General features: G+C 43.5%; 1 protein-coding gene across 1 annotated transcript in view; it reads left to right on the top strand.

Annotated features, from left to right (window-relative positions):
• Nucleotides 1-23,734, top strand: part of LOC109897928 (ephrin type-B receptor 1-like) — a 179,502-nt gene that overhangs the window by 81,281 nt on the left and 74,487 nt on the right. Inside the window, exon 4 of the mRNA XM_020492611.2 lies at nucleotides 10,961-11,116. Within this exon, the coding sequence (XP_020348200.1) occupies nucleotides 10,961-11,116 (156 nt within the window). The remainder of the gene's footprint in view (nucleotides 1-10,960; nucleotides 11,117-23,734) is intronic.

Below are 23,734 nucleotides of genomic sequence, written 5' to 3' on the forward strand. Positions count from 1 at the left end.
TCTCTCCTCTCTCTCTCTGGTCTCTTCCTCTCTCTCTCTCTGGTCTCTTTCTCTCTCTCTCTGGTCTCTTTCTCTCTCTCTCTGGTCTCTTCCTCTCTCTCGGTCTCTTTCTCTCTCTCTCTTCATCTCTCTCTCTTCGTCCCTCTCTCTTTCTCTCTTCATCTCTCTCTCTGTCTCTTCCTCTCTGTCTCTTCCTCTCTCTCTCTCTTCCTCTCTCTCTGTCTCTTCCTCTGTCTCTCTGTCTCTTCCTCTCTCTCTCTCTCTCCATCCCTCTCTCTCGCTCTCTCTCTCTCTGTCTCTTCCTCCTCTCTGTCTCTTCCTCTCTCTCTGTCTCTTCCTCTCTCTCTGTCTCTTCCTCTGTCTCTCTCTGTCTCTTCCTCTCTCTCTCTCTCTCTCTCTCTCTCCTCTCTCTCTCTCTCTCTCTCCATCCCTCTATCTCTTCCTCTCTCTCTGTCTCTCTCTGTCTCTTCCTCTCTGTCTCTCTCGGTCTATTCCTCTCTGTCTCTTCCTCTCTCTCTCTGTCTCTTCCTCTCTCTCTTTATCTTCCTATCTCTCTCTCTCTCTCTCTCTGGTCTCTTCCTCTCTCTCTCTGGTCTCTTCCTCTCATTCTCTCTCTTCCTCTCTCTCTCTGTCTCTTCCTCTCTGTCTTTCACTGTCTCTCTCTCTCTCTCTCTCTCTCTCCCTCTCCCTCTGTCTCTCCCTCTCTCCCTCTGTCTCCTCCCCTCTCCCTCTGTCTCTTCCTCTCTCTCTCTCTCTCTGTCTCTTCCTCTCTCTCTCTCTGTCTCCCTCTCTTCGTCCCTCTCTTTCTCACTTTCTCTCATCATCTCTCTCTCTCTCTTCCTCTCTCTCTCTTCCTCTCTCTCTCTCTGTCTCTTCCTCCCCCCTCACTCTCTTTCACAAAAGTGAAATAAACAATAACAATTAACATTAAACATTACACATACAGAAGTTTCAAAACAGATAAAGACAATTACAAATGTCAAATTATATATATATACAGTGTTTTAACAATGTCTCCCTCTCTCCGTCTCTCTCTTCATCCCTCTCTCTGTCTCTCTTCATCCCTCTCTCTCTGTCTCTTCCTCCCTCTCTCTCTGTATCTTCCTCCCTCTCTGTTTCTCTCTTCCTCTCTCTCTGTCTCTTCCTCTCTCTCTGTCTCTCCTCTCTCTCTCTCTCTGTCTCTCCTGTCTCTTTCTGTCTCTCTCGGTCTATTCCTCTCTGTCTCTCTCGGTCTATTCCTCTCTCTCTTTCTCTTCCCCTCTCCCTCTCTGTCTCTCTCGGTCTCTACGTCTCTCTCTCTCTCTTCATCCCTCTCCCTTTCTCTCTTCATCTCTCTCTGTCTCTTCCTCCCGCTCTCTCTGTCTCTCTCTTCCTCTCTCTCTGTCTCTTCCTCTCTGTCTCTTTCTCTCTGTCTCTTCCTCCCTCTCTCTGTCTCTTCCTCTCTCTGTCTCTTCCTCCCTCTCTCGCTCTCGCTCTCTCCTCTCTCTTCCCATGTTTAGCCATGGGCTTTGGTTAGTTTTAGCCTCGTCTAGAAGGGTTCTATATTATATTGTGAGTAATGATGTCCCTCTCAACCTTTGATACAGGAACGGCATGCATACTGTAGATGATGCCCATGCAGTCTCTGGAGTGAGGAGTGAGGTATGTGGAGAGGGATGACCTCTGGTTCCACACTGATCCAGATTTCTCTTCCCTGCCTTACACAAGCTGCAGGTGGATTGGACCCACCCTGAAGGAAATGATATGCAGACAGGCTCGATCAAGTTTCTGTGCTGGCACATCTGCAAATGTTTTGCTGTAAGATTTACACTCTAACCTTTCTTTGGCTGACTGGATTGTGGGCTGTGCTTTTGTCCCTGGCTGAGCACATTCACAGTGGTTTGCAAAACGTGTTCTTGGCAGACAGGAGACAATGGGAATGAAAATGTCAAACAAGAATCCCATTTACTAGGGTCAGACTTGAGCAGAAAATACATATGCAGAGTGCATAAATGTGAATGTGCATATGCATTACGTGTGTGTGTGTGTGTGTGTGTGTGTGTCTGAGAGAAGGAAAGAGATTTCAAATGTTCACAGTATTTAAGGCCAGCGCCACAGCTTCACATAAAAACCACACCCCACACCATGACTCTGTCGAGGGTAGGGATGAATCTCTTCCTCTCTCTCCTCTCTCTCTATTTCTCCTCTCTCATCCCTCCATCAACTCTCCCTTCATCTCTAATCTCTGGCTAACAGATCCCAGAACAAAGAGTGACCCTGAGCTTCTGTTGAGTTCTGCCTTCGCCTGAGGAGAGCAAAGAGACAGCCTGTGGGCCTGTTCTCTCTTTAACAGACAGCAAAGAGAAAACAATATGACTGTATACCTATCACTTTATTCCCTCACTCTGTTTATGAAGTCTTTGGACACCAATACTTCTAACTTTGGTGGACTGGATGATAGTTATTAAGACAAGATGGTAGAATATAGCTGTCAGGCTGAACCCCCATACCATGGCCCATGTGTAGCTTCGACACTGCATCCCTGTCTGTGTCCCACGGTGGCAGGGCGTGCTCTGTCAGCTGATATCCTCTCATTGTTGCTCCTCACCGTCCCACTGGTCCCATCTCTGTTCTCTCACTCTACAGCTGTTATTCTGTCTGGAGGCCTTTTGATCTGTTCTGTCTGTCAGCACTGTGTCCGCGTCCCTGACCCCTCTACCCAGAGTCCACCGCATCATCAGCTCCTCACTCTGCCAATGGGCTGGTTACAACGATCAATGAATCTCGTAAAGTGCTATGTTGCTTGATCATGTTGTCAAGCAGCTGTGTTGTCATAACTCTAGCTGCAATGCATACTATGCTGCTTTGCTCCCTACCCTGATTCCCACTTAAAAAGCAGTCATTTTTATATTTTTCATTATGGTTCTACATGTACTTGATTCCGACCCTCTGAAAAAGGGAATGTGCTATAACAAGTACTATGTGTCAAAATGGTGTTTGGGCTATTGGACCAGTGCAGATCCAGATGTTGTGTTCCAGGCCCTGCACATCAGTGCAATAGTGATGATATGAAGAAAACTTTTGTGGCAACTACCGGACATATGGACTCTGGGTTGTATCTCTTTAAAGTGGACTGCCCTGGCCGAGGTTTAACAACATATATCAAAGTATAGGCCTGAGTCCTTGCTGCAAGACCAATACAGTGTCTCTGTGGGTCCCACAGCTTTATTTTCAGTATTCACTCTTTCCATGACAAACTGCCCTTTTCATCATATGCTATAAGATTCTAAGTAATGCCATCTATGACAGCTACAAGCTGTATATGTTTGTTTAATATGCGTATAGACGTGTATAGCTCCAGGAACCGATTAGCCATTGAAAAATAAGACTGAAAGGACACAAAGGATAATAACATGTTGTCATTATGTTGTTTTAAAAATATGCTGCTTATTTATCCTTCCTTTCTGGCCCACTCTTACCATACCCAACCCTTTCTACTTCTCTATCTACATACAACCCCTTCTACTCTCTATCTACCATACCAACCCCTTTTCTACTTCTCTATCTACCATACCAACCCTTTCTACTTCTCTATCTACCATACCAACCCTTTCTACTTCTCTATCTACCATAACAACCCTTTTACTTCTCTATCTACCATAACAACCCTTTCTACTTCTCTATCTACCATAACAACCCTTTCTACTTCTCTATCTACCATAACAACCCTTTCTACTTCTCTATCTACCATAACAACCCTTTCTACTTCTCTATCTACCATAACAACCCTTTCTACTTCTCTATCTACCATAACAACCCTTTCTACTTCTCTATCTACCATACCAACCCTTTCTACTTCTCTATCTACCATAACAACCCTTTCTACTTCTCTATCTACCATACCAACCCTTTCTACTTCTCTATCTACCATAACAACCCTTTCTACTTCTCTATCTACCATACCAACCCTTCTACTTCTCTATCTACCATACCAACCCTTTCTACTTCTCTATCTACCATACCAACCCTTTCTACTTCTCTATCTACCATACCAACCCTTTCTACTTCTCTATCTACCATACCAACCCTTTCTACTTCTCTATCTACCATACCAACCCTTTCTACTTCTCTATCTACCATACCAACCCTTTCTACTTCTCTATCTACCATACCAACCCTTTCTACTTCTCTATCTACCATACCAACCCTTTCTACTTCTCTATCTACCATACCAACCCTTTCTACTTCTCTATCTACCATACCAACCCTTTCTACTTCTCTATCTACCATACCAACCCTTTCTACTTCTCTATCTACCATACCAACCCTTTCTACTTCTCTATCTACCATACCAACCCTTTCTACTTCTCTATCTACCATACCAACCCTTTCTACTTCTATATCTACCATACCAACCCTTTCTACTTCTCTATCTACCATAACAACCCTTTCTACTTCTCTATCTACCATACCAACCCTTTCTACTTCTCTATCTACCATAACAACCCTTTCTTCTTCTCTATCTACCATACCAACCCTTTCTACTTCTCTATCTACCATAACAACCCTTTCTACTTCTCTATCTACCATAACAACCCTTTCTACTTCTCTATCTACCATACCAACCCTTTCTACTTCTCTATCTACCATAACAACCCTTTCTACTTCTCTATCTACCATACCAACCCTTTCTACTTCTCTATCTACCATACCAACCCTTTCTACTTCTCTATCTACCATACCAACCCTTTCTACTTCTCTATCTACCACACCAACCCTTTCTACTTCTCTATCTACCATACCAACCCTTTCTACTTCTCTATCTACCATACCAACCCTTTCTACTTCTCTATCTACCATACCAACCCTTTCTACTTCTCTATCTACCATACCAACCCTTTCTACTTCTCTATCTACCATACCAACCCTTTCTACTTCTCTATCTACCATACCAACCCTTTCTACTTCTCTATCTACCACACCACCCCGTGCTACTTATCGCTATCTACCACACCACCCGTTCTACTTAGCGCCATCTACCATAACAACCCTTTCTACTTATTGCTATCTACCATACCACCCGTGCTACTTAGCTCTATTTACCATACCACTCTGTGCTTTTAGCGCTATTTACCATACCACCCCTGATACTTAGCGCTATTTACCATACCACCTCTTCTACTTAGCGCTATTTACCATACCACCTCTGCTGTCACAGACCTGCAGGCTCTGTGTGACTGGCAGGGAAGGACAAGACTCAGCAGGGTTTTGACAAACACTTCTAGCTAGAGAGAGTGAAAAGAGCAGCGCATCTGAGCTCAGGCCTCTGAGCAGGACAATGCATCAGATGTGTGTTGCTCCAGCTCAAAGCATGTTTTTCATGTTGTAACTATTTCAAAAGAATGAAATATATGTGTAAAATGGATGTACTGTATTTGAAAACAAAGCTCATCCACACAATGTAAACTGCCAAGGTGAAATGCAGGTCATCTACTAGGCTGCCTTTTTGTGTGTTTAAAGACCAGCATAGAGGACAATTTCGCTCCACTTCCCTATGCCTGCCTTGCCTTGGCGCAGCCGGATTGAGTACTCATCCGAGAGAGAAAAATGGGAATTCAATTTTGTGCTCTTATCAGTTCCAAGAGAAGTCAGGGTTTTAATTTGGAGGTTGAAATGACTTGAGAAGGTGGAAGGAAGCAGCTGTACAGTGAACAAGGAGACGTGGGCAATCAGGCTATCACACAGATCTAAGGCTGCCTGCCTGGGAAAATAATTTCCAAGAACTGGATAGGCCACCTGATCTGGCTTCCCAAACTCCTTAATAAGAAAATCAATGCAATGCGATGCTTCCAACCTATAATTACATTAGCCCATTTCTGTGTTCACTGGGAAGGATGTTTGAGAGCCTGTGCTGAGGTAATGGCTTGTAGAGAAAATTATCGTTAAAACATTTGGCTTAGTAAGAGAGCTAGTGTTTTCTGTTTCTTAATTGCTGTAGCAGTACATACTGTAACATATGCTTAGGTAAGTTTGATAGATTCTCACTTGGGATCTACTTCTCCTTATACTGGATCCTGGCTCTTATTCTGTCATACTAAATGTCACATGCCTGTTTTTTTTAAACAGCAGTTTTCTGGAGTGGATAAGATATTGAAGCATTAATGTCCCATGAGTTCTCTCACTTCCTGCAACTTAGCAAAACAAATTCTGTCTTTAGTCTTATCTGCTGAGAGTGGGAGAAAGGCAATTTAGTGGAGGATAGACTGTGGAGTCATGGTGCAATGCCACTTACTGCAGAGGGATTATGGAAATGTGAATTGCGTTCAGGCAACTGATTTCAGAGCGACAGCTCCATGCTGGGACCATTCCTTAGTCATGAGATAATAAGTTCTACACGCAGCAGAATACTTAAACAAGTGATGATTTAATGCCATAATGCACCACTTCATATAACTGTAGCACAGGAGGTATTACTAGCTCTGTGTAACAACTGTAGTTTGGAATCCCTTTCTTCTGCCTTCAATTCTTCTTTGAACACAATTCAGCTGTAGCCATTCTTCTTGGGTCGGGTTGTGCAATCTGTTTAAATGTTGCATGGAGGGTGCCCAGAATCAGATCAAGAACATGAAGAAAATCTGTTATGTTGGAGCCTCGGAGCAGGCTGGTATCGAGTCAAGCTTGCCTAGATGAGGGAAAAATACAAATCCACTTATTTAGCTTGCCACATTCACATGCCAATTCACACTCGGAAATGCAGATGAGCAGTTAGCATTCTCTGTAATGGCTGTTTCTGTTGTCCTGGCGTGGTGTGATTATGCAATCTTTCCACCATAGAGGGGATTCTTCAAGCAGCTTAATATGAACAAACAAGCTCATTATTTTGATATATAATAATATACAGTTGAAGTTGGAAGTTTACATACACCTTAGCCAAATACATTTAAACTCCGTTTTTCACAATTCCTGACATTAATTCCTAGTAAACATTCCCTGTCTTAGGTCAGTTAGGATCACCAGTTTTCTTTTAAGAATGTGAAATGTCAGAATAATAATAGTAGAGAGAATGATTTATTTCAGCTTTTATTTCTTTCATCACATTCCAAGTGGGTCAGAAGTTACATACACTCAATTAGTATTTGGTAGCATTGCCTTTAAATTTTTTAAATTGGGTCAAACGTTTTGGATAGCCTTCCACAAGCTTCCCACAATTAGTTGGGTGAATTTTGGCCCATTCCTCCTGACAGAGCTGGTGTAACTGAGTCAGGTTTGTAGGCCTCCTTGCTTGCACATGCTCTTTCAGTTCTGCCCACACATTTTCTATAGGATTGATGTCAGGGCTTTGTGATGGCAACTCCAATTTCTTGACTTTGTAATCCTTAACCAATTTTTCCACAACTTTGGAAGTATGCTTGGGGTCATTGTCCATTTGGAAGACCCAGTTGCGACCAAGCTTTAACTTCCTGACTGATGTCTTGAGATGTTGCTTCAATATATACACATACTTTTCCTGCCTCATGATGCCATCTATTTTGTGAAGTGCACCAGTCCCTCCTGCAGTAAAGTACCCCACAACATGATGCTAGCACCCCTGTGATTCACGGTTGGGATGGTGTTCTTTGGCTTGCACACCTTCCCCTTTTTCCTTCAAACATAACGATGGACAGTTCTATTTTAGTTTTATCAGACCAGAGGACATTTCTCCAAAAAGTACGATCTTTGTCCCCATGTGCAGTTGCAAACCGTAGTCTGGCTTTTTTTATGGCAGTTTTGGAGCAGTGTCTTCTTCCTTGCTGAGCGGCCTTTCAGGTTATGTCGATATAGGACTTGTTTTACGATGGATATAGATACTTTTGTGCCTATTTCCTCCAGCATCTTCACAAGGTCCTTGCTGCTGTTCTGGGATTGATTTGCAATTTTCACACCAAAGTACGTTCATCACCAGGAGACAGAATGCGTCTCCTTCCTGAGCGGTATGACGGCTGCATGGTCCCATGGTGTTTATACTTGCGTACTATTGTTTGACAGATGACCGTGGTACCTTCAGGCGTTTATAAATTGCTCCCAAGGATGAACCAGACTTGTGGAGGTCTATAATATTTTTCTAAGGTCTTGGCTGATTTCTTTTGATTTCCCATGATGTTAAGCAAAGAGGCACTGAGTTTGAAGGTAGACCTTGAAATCCTTTTCTGGAATTTTCAAAGCTGTTTAAAGGCACAGTCAACTTAGTGTATGTAAACTTCTGACCCACTGGAATTGTGATACAGTGAATTATAAGTGAAATAATCTGTCTGTAAACAATTGTTGGAAAAATGAGATGTCCTAACCGACTTGCCAAAACTACAGTTTGTTAACAAGAAATTTGGTTGAAAAAATGACTCCAACCAAAGTGTATGTAAACTTCCGACTTCAACTGTATATACCATTGAGCAGATGCTTTGATCCAAAGTGTCTTTCAGTCATGCGTGCATACATTTTACATATATATTTTTTGATTTCAATTTTTTTGATTTCACCTTTATTTCACTAGGTAGCCCAGTTGGGAACAAGTTCTCATTTACAACTGTGACCTGGCCAAGATAAAGACAAGCAGTGTGACAAAAACAACAACACAGAGTTACACAAGGAATAAAAAAAAATGTACAGTCAATAACACAATAGAAAAATCATTATACAGTGTGTGTATATGTAGTAAGATTAGGGAGGTTAGGCAATAAATAGGCCATAGTGGAAAAATAATTACAATATAGCATTAACACTGGAGTCATAGATGTGCAGATGATGATGTGCAAGTAGAGATACTGGGGTGCAAAATAACAAAAATAAATAACAATATGGGGCTGAGGTTGTTGGGTGGGCTATATAGATGTGTACAGGTTGATCGGTAAGCTGCGCTGACAGCTGATGCTTAAAGTTAGTAAGAGATATACGTCTCCAGCTTCAGGGATTTTTGCAATTTGTTCCAGTCATTGGCAGCAGAGAATTGCCAGGGAAGGCAGCCAAATGAGAAGTTGGCTTTGGGGATGACCAGTGAAATATACCTACTGGAGTGTGTGCTACGGGTGGGTGTTGCTATGGTGACCAGTGAGCTGAGATAAGGCGGGGCATTACCTAGCATAGATTTATAGATGACCTGGAGCCAGTGGGTTTGGCGACGAATTTGAAGCGAGGGCCAGCCATGTGTATGTAAACTTCTGACCCACTGGAATTGTGATACAGTGCATTCAGGTCGCAGTGGTGGGTAGTATATGGGGCTTTGGCGACAAAACGGATGGCACTGTGATAGACTGCACCCAATTTGCTGAGTAGAGTGTTGGAGGCTATTTTGCAAATTACATCGCCGAAGTCATGGAACGGTAGGATAGTCCATTTTATGAGGGTATGTTATCAGCATGAGTGAAGGAGGCTTTGTTGCAGTCGGGCTTGCGGGTGCGGGCAGCAATCGGTTGAAGAGCATGCATTTAGTTTTACTAGCATTTAAGAGCAGTTGGAGGCACAGAAGGATTGTTGTATGGCATTGAAGCTCGTCTGGAGGTTTGTTAACACAGTGTCCAAAGAAGGGCCAGAAGTATACAGAATTGTGTCGTTTGCGTAGAGGTGGATCAGCAGAACAACATCATTGTTATGTACAGAGAAAAGTGTCGGCCCGATAATTGAACCCTGTGGCACCCACATAGACTGCCGGAGGTCCGGACAACAGGTCCTCCGATTTGACACACTGAGCTCTATCTGAGAAGTAGTTGGTGAACCAGGCGAGGCAGTCATTTGAGAAACCAAGCTGTTGAGTCTGCCGACAAGAATGCGGTGATTGACCGAGTCGAAAGCATTGGCCTGGTCAATAAAGACGACTGCACAGGACTGTCTTTTATCGATGGCGGTTATGATATCGTGTAGTACCTTGAGCGTGGCTGAGGTGCACCCATGACCAGCTCTGAAACCAGATTGCATAGCGGAGAAGGTATGATGGGATTCTAAATGGTCAGTGATCTGTTTGTTAACTTGGTTGTCAAAGACTTTAGAAAGGCAGGGCAGGATAGATATAGGTCTGTAACATAGGCTAGGTGTACAGGTCTGCCCGGTGTGGGGTTGTTGAGGGGGATGACCGCGACAGCTTTCCAATCTTTTGGGATCTCCGACGATATGAAAGAGAGGTTGAACAGGCTAATAATAGGGGTTACAACAATTGTGGCGGATAATTTTAGAAAGAGAGGGTCCAGATTGTCTAGCCCAGCTGATTTGTAGGGGTGCAGATTTTCAGCTCTTTCAGAACATTTGGGTGAAGGAGAAAGGGGGCTTGGAAAGTTTCTGTGGGGGGTGCAGAGCACTTGGTCGGTTAGGGGTAGCTAGGTGGAAAACATGGCCAGCCGTAAAAAAAAAGCTTATTGAAATTCTCGATTATCGTAGATTTACAGGTGGTGACAGTGTTTCATAGCCTCAGAGCAGTGGGCAGCTGGGAGGAGGTGCTCTTATTCTCCATAGACTTTACAGTGTCCCAAAACCTTTTTGAATTTGTGCTACAGGATGCAAGTTTCTGTTTGGTCCTGGATAGAACCGGTGGACACCATGTTGCAAAAACCATGATCTACCAACTGAGCTACAGAGGACAACTGTTTCGCTGTAATTCCGGGACCTATTACACGCCATGTTATTGCCACATACTCAGACTGAAATTAATCTGTTGTTCTTTTGGAGTTAGAGTATTTTTTGACAGCAGAAGAGGTACTGTACTAAGGCATAGAGAGATATAGTGAGAGAGGTTGAATGGTGATGGTGGTTGATGATAATGAGGCAACTTAAATTATCTTAGTCAACCCGCTACGTGATTTCCAGGCTTTTGTGCAGTAGGAAATGTCTGGTTAGTGAGACTCATCCTGGGTGGAGTAATAGTAGTCTACATGTTGCGCCCTGGATACAGTACACTGTGGATGTTGATGAAGAGTCTAAATGCTCTGTTCTCTTTCTTTTCTTTCTGTCCTCCATGCAGCGTGTCCCCAAGGGACGTTCAAGTCCACCCAGGGGCCAGGGCTGTGTCTGCAGTGCCCCCCCAACAGCCGCTCCACTGTGGAGGCTGCTACCATCTGCGGCTGCCGTAACGGATACTACAGAGGAGACATGGACCTGCCCGAGGCCTCCTGCACCAGTAAGTCTCACACTCCGACTAATCAATGGGAAAATACATTTGAAGTTCATTTTCATTTGGAAAGGGCGTGCTCAATATCAACTGTTCTACACGTGCTGCTTATTCGGCACTTCCCATGCTTGACTGCAACAGAGTAAGTATAGAACCTGAGGGATGCGTGAATGGCCACCCCCTACTCTACCAGCTTCATTTTTAATACTCACTCTTTAACACAAGGTCCAGTCAATGAAGTGTGAGAAGGAGAAAGCACTCTGGTCTAAACAACTGCCGGACCGAAATACTTTATGATTCCATCGATGGATGAGCAGCTGTTTCTAGGTCTCTCTCCATCTGCCCCATTGCCCCAGATCATATCAATGTTGGTTGATACATGAATACCATTTAACTGCTGTCCCTGAGTTGAGCCAGCCACTCCAACCACTGCCCTAAAACGCCCTGATTCAGTTCCCTTCAAACCCACAGGGACAGAGAAAGTGGGGGCACTGCGCTATGTAGGTGACCTGGATAGACAAGTACTCGGGGAAAATAAGACATGGTCACCCCATTCATAAGTAGTTGAATAAGAAACTATTTTGTGAATGAAAGGCTGATGGGTCAGAAAACACAGTCCATTGAACCATTGTGGTTATATCCAGGCCCCTTAGATGTGCTATTATAACTCTTCTGTTTCATTGTTCTCAAAACCATGCAAATGGTNTCTCTCTCTGGTCTCTTCCTCTCTCTCGGTCCTCTTTCTCTCTCTATCTTCATCTCTCTCTCTTCGTCCCTCTCTCTTCTCTCTTCATCTCTCTCTCTGTCTCTTCCTCTCTGTCTCTTCCTCTCCTCTCTTCCTCTCTCTCTGTCTCTTCCTCTGTACTCTCTGTCTCTTCCTCTCTCTTCTCTCTCTCCATCCCTCTCTCTCGCTCTCTCTCTCTCTGTCTCTTCCTCTCTCTCTGTCTCTTCTCTTCTCTCTGTCTCTTCCTCTCTCTCTGTCTCTTCCTCTGTCTCTCTCTGTCTTTCTTCTCTCTCTCTCTCTCTCTCTTCTCTTCCTCTCTCTCTCTCTCTCCATCCCTCTATCTCTTCCTCTCTCTCTGTCTCTCTCGTCTCTTCCTCTCTGTCTCTCTCGGTCTATTCCTCTCTGTCTCTTCCTCTCTCTCTCTGTCTCTTCCTCTCTCTCTTTATCTTCCTATCTCTCTCTCTCTCTCTCTCTGGTCTCTTCCTCTCTCTCTCTGGTCTCTTCCTCTCATTCTCTCTCTTCCTCTCTCTCTCTGTCTCTTCCTCTCTGTCTTTCACTGTCTCTCTCTCTCTCTCTCTCTCTCCCTCTCCCTCTGTCTCTCCCTCTCTCCCTCTGTCTCCTCCCCTCTCCCTCTGTCTCTTCCTCTCTCTCTCTCTCTCTGTCTCTTCCTCTCTCTCTCTCTGTCTCCCTCTCTTCGTCCCTCTCTTTCTCACTTTCTCTCATCATCTCTCTCTCTCTCTTCCTCTCTCTCTCTTCCTCTCTCTCTCTCTGTCTCTTCCTCCCCCCTCACTCTCTTTCACAAAAGTGAAATAAACAATAACAATTAACATTAAACATTACACATACAGAAGTTTCAAACAGTAAAGACAATACAAATGTCAAATTATATATATATACAGTGTTTTAACAATGTCTCCCTCTCTCCGTCTCTCTCTTCATCCCTCTCTCTGTCTCTCTTCATCCCTCTCTCTCTGTCTCTTCCTCCCTCTCTCTCTGTATCTTCCTCCCTCTCTGTTTCTCTCTTCCTCTCTCTCTGTCTCTTCCTCTCTCTCTGTCTCTTCCTCTCTGTTTCTCTCTGTCTCTTCCTGTCTCTTTCTGTCTCTCTCGGTCTATTCCTCTCTGTCTCTCTCGGTCTATTCCTCTCTCTCTTTCTCTTCCCCTCTCCCTCTCTGTCTCTCTCGGTCTCTACGTCTCTCTCTCTCTCTTCATCCCTCTCCCTTTCTCTCTTCATCTCTCTCTGTCTCTTCCTCCCGCTCTCTCTGTCTCTCTCTTCCTCTCTCTCTGTCTCTTCCTCTCTGTCTCTTTCTCTCTGTCTCTTCCTCCCTCTCTCTGTCTCTTCCTCTCTCTGTCTCTTCCTCCCTCTCTCGCTCTCGCTCTCTCCTCTCTCTTCCCATGTTTAGCCATGGGCTTTGGTTAGTTTTAGCCTCGTCTAGAAGGGTTCTATATTATATTGTGAGTAATGATGTCCCTCTCAACCTTTGATACAGGAACGGCATGCATACTGTAGATGATGCCCATGCAGTCTCTGGAGTGAGGAGTGAGGTATGTGGAGAGGGATGACCTCTGGTTCCACACTGATCCAGATTTCTCTTCCCTGCCTTACACAAGCTGCAGGTGGATTGGACCCACCCTGAAGGAAATGATATGCAGACAGGCTCGATCAAGTTTCTGTGCTGGCACATCTGCAAATGTTTTGCTGTAAGATTTACACTCTAACCTTTCTTTGGCTGACTGGATTGTGGGCTGTGCTTTTGTCCCTGGCTGAGCACATTCACAGTGGTTTGCAAAACGTGTTCTTGGCAGACAGGAGACAATGGGAATGAAAATGTCAAACAAGAATCCCATTTACTAGGGTCAGACTTGAGCAGAAAATACATATGCAGAGTGCATAAATGTGAATGTGCATATGCATTACGTGTGTGTGTGTGTGTGTGTGTGTGTCTTGAGAGAAGGAAAGAGATTTCAAATGTTCACAGTATTTAAGGCCAGCGCCACAGCTTCACATAAAAACCACACCCCACACCATGACTCTGTCGAGGGTAGGGATGAATCTCTTCCTCTCTCTCCTCTCTCTCTATTTCTCCTCTCTCATCCCTCCATCAACTCTCCCTTCATCTCTAATCTCTGGCTAACAGATCCCAGAACAAAGAGTGACCCTGAGCTTCTGTTGAGTTCTGCCTTCGCCTGAGGAGAGCAAAGAGACAGCCTGTGGGCCTGTTCTCTCTTTAACAGACAGCAAAGAGAAAACAATATGACTGTATACCTATCACTTTATTCCCTCACTCTGTTTATGAAGTCTTTGGACACCAATACTTCTAACTTTGGTGGACTGGATGATAGTTATTAAGACAAGATGGTAGAATATAGCTGTCAGGCTGAACCCCCATACCATGGCCCATGTGTAGCTTCGACACTGCATCCCTGTCTGTGTCCCACGGTGGCAGGGCGTGCTCTGTCAGCTGATATCCTCTCATTGTTGCTCCTCACCGTCCCACTGGTCCCATCTCTGTTCTCTCACTCTACAGCTGTTATTCTGTCTGGAGGCCTTTTGATCTGTTCTGTCTGTCAGCACTGTGTCCGCGTCCTGACCCCTCTACCCAGAGTCCACCGCATCATCAGCTCCTCACTCTGCCAATGGGCTGGTTAACAACTGATCAATGATCTCGTAAAGTGCTATGTTTGCTTGATCATGTTGTCAAGCAGCTGTGTTGTCATAACTCTAGCTGCAATGATACTATGCTGCTTTGCTCCCTACCCTGATTTCCCACTTAAAAAGCAGTCATTTTTATATTTTCATTATGGTTCTACATGTACTTGATTCCGACCCTCTGAAAAAGGAATGTGCTATAACAAGTACTATGTGTCAAAATGGTGTTTGGGCTATTGGACCAGTGCAGATCCAGATGTTGTGTTCCAGGCCCTGCACATCAGTGCAATAGTGATGATATGAAGAAAACTTTTGTGGCAACTACCGGACATATGGACTCTGGGTTGTATCTCTTTAAAGTGACTGCCCTGGCCGAGTTTAACAACATATATCAAAGTATAGGCCTGAGTCCTTTGCTGCAAGACAATACAGTGTCTCTGTGGGTCCACAGCTTTATTTTCAGTATTCACTCTTTCCATGACAAACTGCCCTTTTCATCATAATGCTATAAGATTCTAAAGTAATGCCATTTATGACAGCTAAGCTGTATATGTTTGTTTAATATGCGTATAGACGTGTATAGCTTCCAGGAACCGATTAGCCATTGAAAAATAAGACTGAAAGTGAACAAAGGATAATAACATGTTGTCATTATGTTGTTTTAAAAATATGCTGCTTATTTATCCCTTCTTTCTGGCCCCACTCTTACCATACCAACCCTTTCTACTTCTCTATCTACCATACCAACCCTTTCTACTTCTCTATCTACCATACCAACCCTTTCTACTTCTCTATCTACCATACCAACCCTTTCTACTTCTCTATCTACCATAACAACCCTTTCTACTTCTCTATCTACCATAACAACCCTTTCTACTTCTCTATCTACCATAACAACCCTTTCTACTTCTCTATCTACCATAACAACCCTTTCTACTTCTCTATCTACCATAACAACCCTTTCTACTTCTCTATCTACCATAACAACCCTTTCTACTTCTCTATCTACCATAACAACCCTTTCTACTTCTCTATCTACCATACCAACCCTTTCTACTTCTCTATCTACCATAACAACCCTTTCTACTTCTCTATCTACCATACCAACCCTTTCTACTTCTCTATCTACCATAACAACCCTTTCTACTTCTCTATCTACCATACCAACCCTTCTACTTCTCTATCTACCATACCAACCCTTTCTACTTCTCTATCTACCATACCAACCCTTTCTACTTCTCTATCTACCATACCAACCCTTTCTACTTCTCTATCTACCATACCAACCCTTTCTACTTCTCTATCTACCATACCAACCCTTTCTACTTCTCTATCTACCATACCAACCCTTTCTACTTCTCTATCTACCATACCAACCCTTTCTACTTCTCTATCTACCATACCAACCCTTTCTACTTCTCTATCTACCATACCAACCCTTTCTACTTCTCTATCTACCATACCAACCCTTTCTACTTCTCTATCTACCATACCAACCCTTTCTACTTCTCTATCTACCATACCAACCCTTTCTACTTCTCTATCTACCATACCAACCCTTTCTACTTCTCTATCTACCATACCAACCCTTTCTACTTCTATATCTACCATACCAACCCTTTCTACTTCTCTATCTACCATAACAACCCTTTCTACTTCTCTATCTACCATACCAACCCTTTCTACTTCTCTATCTACCATAACAACCCTTTCTTCTTCTCTATCTACCATACCAACCCTTTCTACTTCTCTATCTACCATAACAACCCTTTCTACTTCTCTATCTACCATAACAACCCTTTCTACTTCTCTATCTACCATACCAACCCTTTCTACTTCTCTATCTACCATAACAACCCTTTCTACTTCTCTATCTACCATACCAACCCTTTCTACTTCTCTATCTACCATACCAACCCTTTCTACTTCTCTATCTACCATACCAACCCTTTCTACTTCTCTATCTACCACACCAACCCTTTCTACTTCTCTATCTACCATACCAACCCTTTCTACTTCTCTATCTACCATACCAACCCTTTCTACTTCTCTATCTACCATACCAACCCTTTCTACTTCTCTATCTACCATACCAACCCTTTCTACTTCTCTATCTACCATACCAACCCTTTCTACTTCTCTATCTACCATACCAACCCTTTCTACTTCTCTATCTACCACACCACCCCGTGCTACTTATCGCTATCTACCACACCACCCGTTCTACTTAGCGCCATCTACCATAACAACCCTTTCTACTTATTGCTATCTACCATACCACCCGTGCTACTTAGCTCTATTTACCATACCACTCTGTGCTTTTAGCGCTATTTACCATACCACCCCTGATACTTAGCGCTATTTACCATACCACCTCTTCTACTTAGCGCTATTTACCATACCACCTCTGCTGTCACAGACCTGCAGGCTCTGTGTGACTGGCAGGGAAGGACAAGACTCAGCAGGGTTTTGACAAACACTTCTAGCTAGAGAGAGTGAAAAGAGCAGCGCATCTGAGCTCAGGCCTCTGAGCAGGACAATGCATCAGATGTGTGTTGCTCCAGCTCAAAGCATGTTTTTCATGTTGTAACTATTTCAAAAGAATGAAATATATGTGTAAAATGGATGTACTGTATTTGAAAACAAAGCTCATCCACACAATGTAAACTGCCAAGGTGAAATGCAGGTCATCTACTAGGCTGCCTTTTTGTGTGTTTAAAGACCAGCATAGAGGACAATTTCGCTCCACTTCCCTATGCCTGCCTTGCCTTGGCGCAGCCGGATTGAGTACTCATCCGAGAGAGAAAAATGGGAATTCAATTTTGTGCTCTTATCAGTTCCAAGAGAAGTCAGGGTTTTAATTTGGAGGTTGAAATGACTTGAGAAGGTGGAAGGAAGCAGCTGTACAGTGAACAAGGAGACGTGGGCAATCAGGCTATCACACAGATCTAAGGCTGCCTGCCTGGGAAAATAATTTCCAAGAACTGGATAGGCCACCTGATCTGGCTTCCCAAACTCCTTAATAAGAAAATCAATGCAATGCGATGCTTCCAACCCTATAATTACATTAGCCCATTTCTGTGTTCACTGGGAAGGATGTTTGAGAGCCTGTGCTGAGGTAATGGCTTGTAGAGAAAATTATCGTTAAAACATTTGGCTTAGTAAGAGAGCTAGTGTTTTCTGTTTCTTAATTGCTGTAGCAGTACATACTGTAACATATGCTTAGGTAAGTTTGATAGATTCTCACTTGGGATCTACTTCTCCTTATACTGGATCCTGGCTCTTATTTCTGTCATACTAAATGTCACATGCCTGTTTTTTTTAAACAGCAGTTTTCTGGAGTGGATAAGATATTGAAGCATTAATGTCCCATGAGTTCTCTCACTTCCTGCAACTTAGCAAAACAAATTCTGTCTTTAGTCTTATCTGCTGAGAGTGGGAGAAAGGCAATTTAGTGGAGGATAGACTGTGGAGTCATGGTGCAATGCCACTTACTGCAGAGGGATTATGGAAATGTGAATTGCGTTCAGGCAACTGATTTCAGAGCGACAGCTCCATGCTGGGACCATTCCTTAGTCATGAGATAATAAGTTCTACACGCAGCAGAATACTTAAACAAGTGATGATTTAATGCCATAATGCACCACTTCATATAACTGTAGCACAGGAGGTATTACTAGCTCTGTGTAACAACTGTAGTTTGGAATCCCTTTCTTCTGCCTTCAATTCTTCTTTGAACAAATTCAGCTGTAGCCATTCTTCTTGGGTCGGGTTGTGCAATCTGTTTAAATGTTGCATGGAGGGTGCCCAGAATCAGATCAAGAACATGAAGAAAATCTGTTATGTTGGAGCCTCGGAGCAGGCTGGTATCGAGTCAAGCTTGCCTAGATGAGGGAAAAATACAAATCCACTTATTTAGCTTGCCACATTCACATGCCAATTCACACTCGGAAATGCAGATGAGCAGTTAGCATTCTCTGTAATGGCTGTTTCTGTTGTCCTGGCGTGGTGTGATTATGCAATCTTTCCACCATAGAGGGGATTCTTCAAGCAGCTTAATATGAACAAACAAGCTCATTATTTTGATATATAATAATATACAGTTGAAGTTGGAAGTTTACATACACCTTAGCCAAATACATTTAAACTCCGTTTTTCACAATTCCTGACATTAATTCCTAGTAAACATTCCCTGTCTTAGGTCAGTTAGGATCACCAGTTTTCTTTTAAGAATGTGAAATGTCAGAATAATAATAGTAGAGAGAATGATTTATTTCAGCTTTTATTTCTTTCATCACATTCCAAGTGGGTCAGAAGTTTACATACACTCAATTAGTATTTGGTAGCATTGCCTTTAAATTGTTTAAATTGGGTCAAACGTTTTGGATAGCCTTCCACAAGCTTCCCACAATTAGTTGGGTGAATTTTGGCCCATTCCTCCTGACAGAGCTGGTGTAACTGAGTCAGGTTTGTAGGCCTCCTTGCTTGCACATGCTCTTTCAGTTCTGCCCACACATTTTCTATAGGATTGATGTCAGGGCTTTGTGATGGCAACTCCAATTTCTTGACTTTGTAATCCTTAACCAATTTTTCCACAACTTTGGAAGTATGCTTGGGGTCATTGTCCATTTGGAAGACCCAGTTGCGACCAAGCTTTAACTTCCTGACTGATGTCTTGAGATGTTGCTTCAATATATACACATACTTTTCCTGCCTCATGATGCCATCTATTTTGTGAAGTGCACCAGTCCCTCCTGCAGTAAAGTACCCCACAACATGATGCTAGCACCCCTGTGATTCACGGTTGGGATGGTGTTCTTTGGCTTGCACACCTTCCCCTTTTTCCTTCAAACATAACGATGGACAGTTCTATTTTAGTTTTATCAGACCAGAGGACATTTCTCCAAAAAGTACGATCTTTGTCCCCATGTGCAGTTGCAAACCGTAGTCTGGCTTTTTTTATGGCAGTTTTGGAGCAGTGTCTTCTTCCTTGCTGAGCGGCCTTTCAGGTTATGTCGATATAGGACTTGTTTTACGATGGATATAGATACTTTTGTGCCTATTTCCTCCAGCATCTTCACAAGGTCCTTTGCTGCTGTTCTGGGATTGATTTGCAATTTTCACACCAAAGTACGTTCATCACCAGGAGACAGAATGCGTCTCCTTCCTGAGCGGTATGACGGCTGCATGGTCCCATGGTGTTTATACTTGCGTACTATTGTTTGACAGATGACCGTGGTACCTTCAGGCGTTTATAAATTGCTCCCAAGGATGAACCAGACTTGTGGAGGTCTATAATATTTTTCTAAGGTCTTGGCTGATTTCTTTTGATTTTCCCATGATGTTAAGCAAAGAGGCACTGAGTTTGAAGGTAGACCTTGAAATCCTTTTCTGGAATTTTCAAAGCTGTTTAAAGGCACAGTCAACTTAGTGTATGTAAACTTCTGACCCACTGGAATTGTGATACAGTGAATTATAAGTGAAATAATCTGTCTGTAAACAATTGTTGGAAAAATGAGATGTCCTAACCGACTTGCCAAAACTACAGTTTGTTAACAAGAAATTTGGTTGAAAAAATGACTCCAACCAAAGTGTATGTAAACTTCCGACTTCAACTGTATATACCATTGAGCAGATGCTTTGATCCAAAGTGTCTTTCAGTCATGCGTGCATACATTTTACATATATATTTTTTGATTTCAATTTTTTTGATTTCACCTTTATTTCACTAGGTAGCCCAGTTGGGAACAAGTTCTCATTTACAACTGTGACCTGGCCAAGATAAAGACAAGCAGTGTGACAAAAACAACAACACAGAGTTACACAAGGAATAAAAAAAATGTACAGTCAATAACACAATAGAAAAATCATTATACAGTGTGTGTATATGTAGTAAGATTAGGGAGGTTAGGCAATAAATAGGCCATAGTGGAAAAATAATTACAATATAGCATTAACACTGGAGTCATAGATGTGCAGATGATGATGTGCAAGTAGAGATACTGGGGTGCAAAATAACAAAAATAAATAACAATATGGGGCTGAGGTTGTTGGGTGGGCTATATACAGATGGGCTGTGTACAGGTACAGTGATCGGTAAGCTGCGCTGACAGCTGATGCTTAAAGTTAGTAAGAGATATACGTCTCCAGCTTCAGGGATTTTTGCAATTTGTTCCAGTCATTGGCAGCAGAGAATTGCCAGGGAAGGCAGCCAAATGAGAAGTTGGCTTTGGGGATGACCAGTGAAATATACCTACTGGAGTGTGTGCTACGGGTGGGTGTTGCTATGGTGACCAGTGAGCTGAGATAAGGCGGGGCATTACCTAGCATAGATTTATAGATGACCTGGAGCCAGTGGGTTTGGCGACGAATTTGAAGCGAGGGCCAGCCATGTGTATGTAAACTTCTGACCCACTGGAATTGTGATACAGTGCATTCAGGTCGCAGTGGTGGGTAGTATATGGGGCTTTGGCGACAAAACGGATGGCACTGTGATAGACTGCACCCAATTTGCTGAGTAGAGTGTTGGAGGCTATTTTGCAAATTACATCGCCGAAGTCATGGAACGGTAGGATAGTCCATTTTATGAGGGTATGTTTATCAGCATGAGTGAAGGAGGCTTTGTTGCAGTCGGGCTTGCGGGTGCGGGCAGCAATCGGTTGAAGAGCATGCATTTAGTTTTACTAGCATTTAAGAGCAGTTGGAGGCCACAGAAGGATTGTTGTATGGCATTGAAGCTCGTCTGGAGGTTTGTTAACACAGTGTCCAAAGAAGGGCCAGAAGTATACAGAATTGTGTCGTTTGCGTAGAGGTGGATCAGCAGAACAACATCATTGTTATGTACAGAGAAAAGTGTCGGCCCGATAATTGAACCCTGTGGCACCCACATAGACTGCCGGAGGTCCGGACAACAGGTCCTCCGATTTGACACACTGAGCTCTATCTGAGAAGTAGTTGGTGAACCAGGCGAGGCAGTCATTTGAGAAACCAAGGCTGTTGAGTCTGCCGACAAGAATGCGGTGATTGACCGAGTCGAAAGCATTGGCCTGGTCAATAAAGACGACTGCACAGGACTGTCTTTTATCGATGGCGGTTATGATATCGTGTAGTACCTTGAGCGTGGCTGAGGTGCACCCATGACCAGCTCTGAAACCAGATTGCATAGCGGAGAAGGTATGATGGGATTCTAAATGGTCAGTGATCTGTTTGTTAACTTGGTTGTCAAAGACTTTAGAAAGGCAGGGCAGGATAGATATAGGTCTGTAACAGTTTGGGTTTAGAGTGTCTCCCCCTTTGAAGAGGGGGATGACCGCGACAGCTTTCCAATCTTTTGGGATCTCCGACGATATGAAAGAGAGGTTGAACAGGCTAATAATAGGGGTTACAACAATTGTGGCGGATAATTTTAGAAAGAGAGGGTCCAGATTGTCTAGCCCAGCTGATTTGTAGGGGTGCAGATTTTCAGCTCTTTCAGAACATTTGGGTGAAGGAGAAACGGGGGGCTTGGGAAAGTTTCTGTGGGGGGTGCAGAGCACTTGGTCGGTTAGGGGTAGCTAGGTGGAAAACATGGCCAGCCGTAAAAAAAAAGCTTATTGAAATTCTCGATTATCGTAGATTTACAGGTGGTGACAGTGTTTCATAGCCTCAGAGCAGTGGGCAGCTGGGAGGAGGTGCTCTTATTCTCCATAGACTTTACAGTGTCCCAAAACCTTTTTGAATTTGTGCTACAGGATGCAAGTTTCTGTTTGGTCCTGGGATAGAACCGGTGGACACCATGTTGCAAAAACCATGATCTACCAACTGAGCTACAGAGGACAACTGTTTCGCTGTAATTCCGGGACCTATTACACGCCATGTTATTGCCACATACTCAGACTGAAATTAATCTGTTGTTCTTTTTGGAGTTAGAGTATTTTTTGACAGCAGAAGAGGTACTGTACTAAGGCATAGAGAGATATAGTGAGAGAGGTTGAATGGTGATGGTGGTTGATGATAATGAGGCAACTTAAATTATCTTAGTCAACCCGCTACGTGATTTCCAGGCTTTTGTGCAGTAGGAAATGTCTGGTTAGTGAGACTCATCCCTGGGTGGAGTAATAGTAGTCTACATGTTGCGCCCTGGATACAGTACACTGTGGATGTTGATGAAGAGTCTAAATGCTCTGTTCTCTTTCTTTTCTTTCTGTCCTCCATGCAGCGTGTCCCCAAGGGACGTTCAAGTCCACCCAGGGGCCAGGGCTGTGTCTGCAGTGCCCCCCCAACAGCCGCTCCACTGTGGAGGCTGCTACCATCTGCGGCTGCCGTAACGGATACTACAGAGGAGACATGGACCTGCCCGAGGCCTCCTGCACCAGTAAGTCTCACACTCCGACTAATCAATGGGAAAATACATTTGAAGTTCATTTTCATTTGGAAAGGGCGTGCTCAATATCAACTGTTCTACACGTGCTGCTTATTCGGCACTTCCCATGCTTGACTGCAACAGAGTAAGTATAGAACCTGAGGGATGCGTGAATGGCCACCCCCTACTCTACCAGCTTCATTTTTAATACTCACTCTTTAACACAAGGTCCAGTCAATGAAGTGTGAGAAGGAGAAAGCACTCTGGTCTAAACAACTGCCGGACCGAAATACTTTATGATTCCATCGATGGATGAGCAGCTGTTCTAGGTCTCTCTCCATCTGCCCCATTGCCCCAGATCATATCAATGTTGGTTGATACATGAATACCATTTAACTGCTGTCCCTGAGGTTGAGCCAGCCACTCCAACCACTGCCCTAAAACGCCCTGATTCAGTTCCCTTCAAACCCACAGGGACAGAGAAAGTGGGGCACTGCGCTATGTAGGTGACCTGGATAGACAAGTACTCGGGGAAAATAAGACATGGTCACCCCATTCATAAGTAGTTGAATAAGAAACTATTTTGTGAATGAAAGGCTGATGGGTCAGAAAACACAGTCCATTGAACCATTGTGGTTATATCCAGGCCCCTTAGATGTGCTATTATAACTCTTCTGTTTCATTGTCTCAAAACCATGCAAATGGTGCTTCTCAGAGGGACACTTTGGAGACACTTTGGATCTGCAAAACCCAGGGCTAGAGCATTAACCCTTTACTGCAGTGGGATAAATCAGGGTCACACAGAGTGTCTCTTTGTAATTTTAAACAAATCTACTTTGAAACAAAAGTATATACCTCCCACATATGGTTATGGGCTTAAAATAAGACACCTGCACCATGTCAGATATAGAGTTG

The sequence above is a fragment of the Oncorhynchus kisutch genome, linkage group LG10 (genome assembly GCF_002021735.2).
Source record: "Oncorhynchus kisutch isolate 150728-3 linkage group LG10, Okis_V2, whole genome shotgun sequence".
Classification (NCBI taxonomy): Eukaryota; Metazoa; Chordata; class Actinopteri; order Salmoniformes; family Salmonidae; genus Oncorhynchus; species Oncorhynchus kisutch.